General features: G+C 42.8%; 1 protein-coding gene across 1 annotated transcript; it reads left to right on the plus strand.

The window, feature by feature from the left end:
* Positions 1-211: 211 nt before the first annotated feature.
* LOC309824874 (gamma-crystallin B-like) lies at positions 212-2,039 on the plus strand (the record flags this gene model as incomplete). The annotated part of the gene is made up of 2 exons (XM_082658147.1): positions 212-331; positions 1,764-2,039. 2 exons carry the CDS (start codon positions 212-214, stop codon positions 2,037-2,039), a joined length of 396 nt encoding a protein of 131 aa, XP_082514273.1.
* Positions 2,040-3,700: the final 1,661 nt, after the last annotated feature.

Genomic DNA, 3,700 nt, shown 5'->3' on the forward strand with positions numbered 1-3,700 from the left:
GCTGGGTACCTGATGCTCAACCTTTGCCGGGTCGCGGCATCTTCAGCGGGGCTGCAAATCGCTTCATGCTTCCACATCTTCCATTTTGCAGATCACCTTCTACGAGGACCGGGGCTTCCAGGGCCGCTGCTACGAGTGCAGCAGCGACTGCCCCAACCTGCAGCCCTACGTCAGCCGCTGCAACTCCATCCGGGTGGACAGCGGCTGCTGGATGCTCTATGAGCGCCCCAACTACCAGGGCCACCAGTACTTCCTGCGGCGCGGCGACTACCCCGACTACCAGCAGTGGATGGGCTTCAATGACTCCGTCCGCTCCTGCCGCCTCATCCCCACTGTGAGTGTGGCTCTGTCTTTGCCTTCCTCTCTTTGGAAATCTAAGCCATTAAAAACTGTCATCCTTCAACCAACGGTTCCAACTGGAGAGCAGAAAGGGGGAGTGAGCCCAGTGCATGCAGTCCATTCTAGAAGGGTGTCCCAGATAGCAAGCCATTCTTCATGAACTCTGGTGTTTTTTTTAAAATCACATATTCCCAGTTTTTCATGTTTTAAATGGAATCAAAAATGAAAAGACTCATTAACAAAAAGCAGAACATAGAAGAGACTGAAGTTATCTGTTCGAGATATAATTTCCTTTTTTTGTATTGAAGTATAGTTGAGTTACAATGTTCTGTTAATGTCTGCTGTACAGCAAAGTGATTCAGTCATACATACAGACATTGTTTTTTTTATATTCTTTTCCATTATGGTTTTTCACCAGACACTGAATATGGTTCTCTGGTCTGTACAGTAGGACCTTGTTGTTTATCCATCCTATATATAACAGTTTGCCTCTGCTAACCCTAAACTCCCACTCCAACATATAATTTCTTAAAGTGGTCATTGCAAGCCATATCAGAAATCCAATATATCACAACTTATAAATACAATCTGGTTCTGTTTAATTGATAAAAATACTTTTGCTTGCTTTGGCTTACCTTTCTAATTGATTATCCTCCTAGAGAAGACAGGCACCCTGGCTTCTATTCTGATTTTGTAGGCAGTACCTATTAGCACACCTAGAGGTAGAAATTAGAGGAAAGGCCACATCCAAAACTACAGTTTGAGATTCAGTCTTTCCTAGAGAGTGATGGCAGAGTTCTTAGAAGAATGTGTAGAAGTGCGGGAGCATGAGATATGGTGTCATCCAAACAGAGCTGCAAGAAGACCATTCCTGCTGCTGAGGGAATGAGGAAGTGAAGGGTAGGAGGCCAGAAAGGAAGCTTAAGAGTCACATAGGTGGAAATTTGAACTGAAAATGAAGTTATGAAAACGGAGGTAGGGAAGATGTGTCATCTTACTTTTTTGCAAGGGCTTAATAATCCATAGTATGCATGAAAACCAAAACATTAGTCCTACAGAAAATAGCTAAACGTTGATTCCTTTATAACAAGGGTAATATATCAAATGAGGCTTCACTTTCCAATGATGCTCACTTTTCTCCTTTGAGAGGGACGTTCTCCAATAAGAAGCACTAAAATGATCAATTTTATTTTAGACAAACCTAAATTCCCAAGGACAGAGACTGGTGCATAGCAGTTGAAGAGCTGCTAAGTTCTGTTCCTAGCTTAGCCCATCCACCGTGAGATTCACGGGTGGGCGTTGGGGACCAGGAAGGCTCCTTAACTCTGCGACATGGTTGTGGTGAAAGCAGACTTGGACTAAGGGAACTTTAATTTCTCTCTATTTGTGTTCACTTACTTTTTCTTCTCTGTCTGCCACCCTAGCACTCCGGCACTTTCAGAATGAGAATCTATGAGAGAGATGACTTCAGAGGACAAATGTCAGAGATCACAGACGATTGTCTCTCTCTTCAGGACCGCTTCCACCTCAATGAGATCCACTCCCTCAATGTGCTGGAGGGCTCCTGGGTCCTTTACGAGCTGCCCAACTACAGGGGAAGGCAGTACCTCCTGAGGCCAGGGGAGTACAGGAGATATCTTGACTGGGGGGCGATGAATGCCAAGGCTGGTTCTCTAAGACGGGTGACAGATTTTTATTGAAGTATTTTCATTCTCCACTTTTCTCCTTTAGAATCTAATAAAAGATTTAGCTTGTGTTTCTGGCACTAACAGAGTCCTGTCTTTCTTTTAATCTATTAGGCCTTCAAAAGCAATAATGGCACTTGACCAGACATGATAACATATGCTTTCAAGATGGGGAACAACCTCTTATAAGGGGAAGTGAGTAGAGGATATTATTGCCAGCATTCTTTTAAAGGCTAGGCCATGTGGGCTCAAAGTTCAGTTCAACTGGGCTCAACCCATTTGTGGTTAATCTTACAAGTTACAATAATAAACAAGTTACATAAATAAACAGTTACAATAATAAACAAGTACTTATTGAAACACCTCAAGTTACCCCTCCAGGTTATCCCCACCATCTTCCCTATATAGTCCAAGTCTTAATTGATAAGGAAAGCAATTCTCATCTAGACTCTTACTTTAGCTCCATAAACAAACAAATAAATGAACCTGTCCTCTCACCTACTGCACTCCTTATCCTTCTGACAGCCTCCATCCCTTTTCTCCCATTTCCAATACCTCATACCTCCATGAGATTTTCCAATAGAATTCACTGTCTCTTTGCTGTATGTGCTTTGTACAAAATTTTCAGGATTTTTACCAAAAACCATATGCACATAGGAAAACTCTGCCTCCTATCATTTTTTTTTTTTTTTTTCTGGCCACGCTGCATGTGGGCCTTAGTTCCCCTACCAAGGATCGAAACCACACTCCCTGCAGTGGCAGCATGGTGTCTTAACTCCTAGAATGTCAGGGAAGTCCCTGCCTCCCATCATTTTAATGGGAGTAAAGTACTGTGACCATATATGAAAAATAAGGGACTTCCCTGGTGGTGCAGTGGTGAAGAATCCTCCTGCCAATGCAGGGGATAAGGGTTCAATCCCTGGGCTGAGAAGATCACACGTGCCACGGAGTAACTAAACCTGTGCACCACAATTATTGAGCCTGAGCTCTAGAGCCCGCATGCCACAAGTACTGAAACTTGCACGCTCTAGGGCTCGCATCATGCAACTACTGAGCCTGTGTGCTGCAACTACTGAAGCCCATGCGCCTAGAGAACGTGCTCTGCAACAAGAGAAGCCACCGCAATGAGAATCCTGGGCACCACAATGAGAAGTAGCCCCTGCTGGCCACAACTAGGGAAAGCCCGCGTGCAGCAATGAAGACCCAATGCAGCCAAAATAAAAATAATAATAAAGAAAAATAATACTAAATCAAAAAAAGGGCATGAAAATTTTCTGGAGAAGTTTGCTTGTTTGATTCAGTTGTTTTCTTTTTTAAATAAACATAGATTAAGGTCACTAATAAAAAATTACAACATAATAAATTAAAGAAATTAAAAATAGGTGAATGAAAAAATTGGGTCAGAAGAAAAACGAGAGAGAGAGAGAGAGAGAAAGTGGTGGAGCCAGGAGTGAAGTTTGAGCCCAAACTGGGTGCTATAAAGGCACTTTGGTGGCTGAAGTTAGAACCAGATTTGGATCCAGCAGCCAAGACATAGAAGGAAACATGATCAGTTCCATGACTGACAGAGTCCATAAGACAAATAAATTAATTATTCAAGACTAGCCTAACCATTCCCAGTACTGAAACCTAAAAGAAAATTTTCTTGTGGGTCCTAGTAAAGAAGATACTGAGTA

The sequence above is a fragment of the Grampus griseus genome (genome assembly GCF_964374135.1).
Source record: "Grampus griseus genome assembly, chromosome: 7".
NCBI lineage: Eukaryota > Metazoa > Chordata > Mammalia > Artiodactyla > Delphinidae > Grampus > Grampus griseus.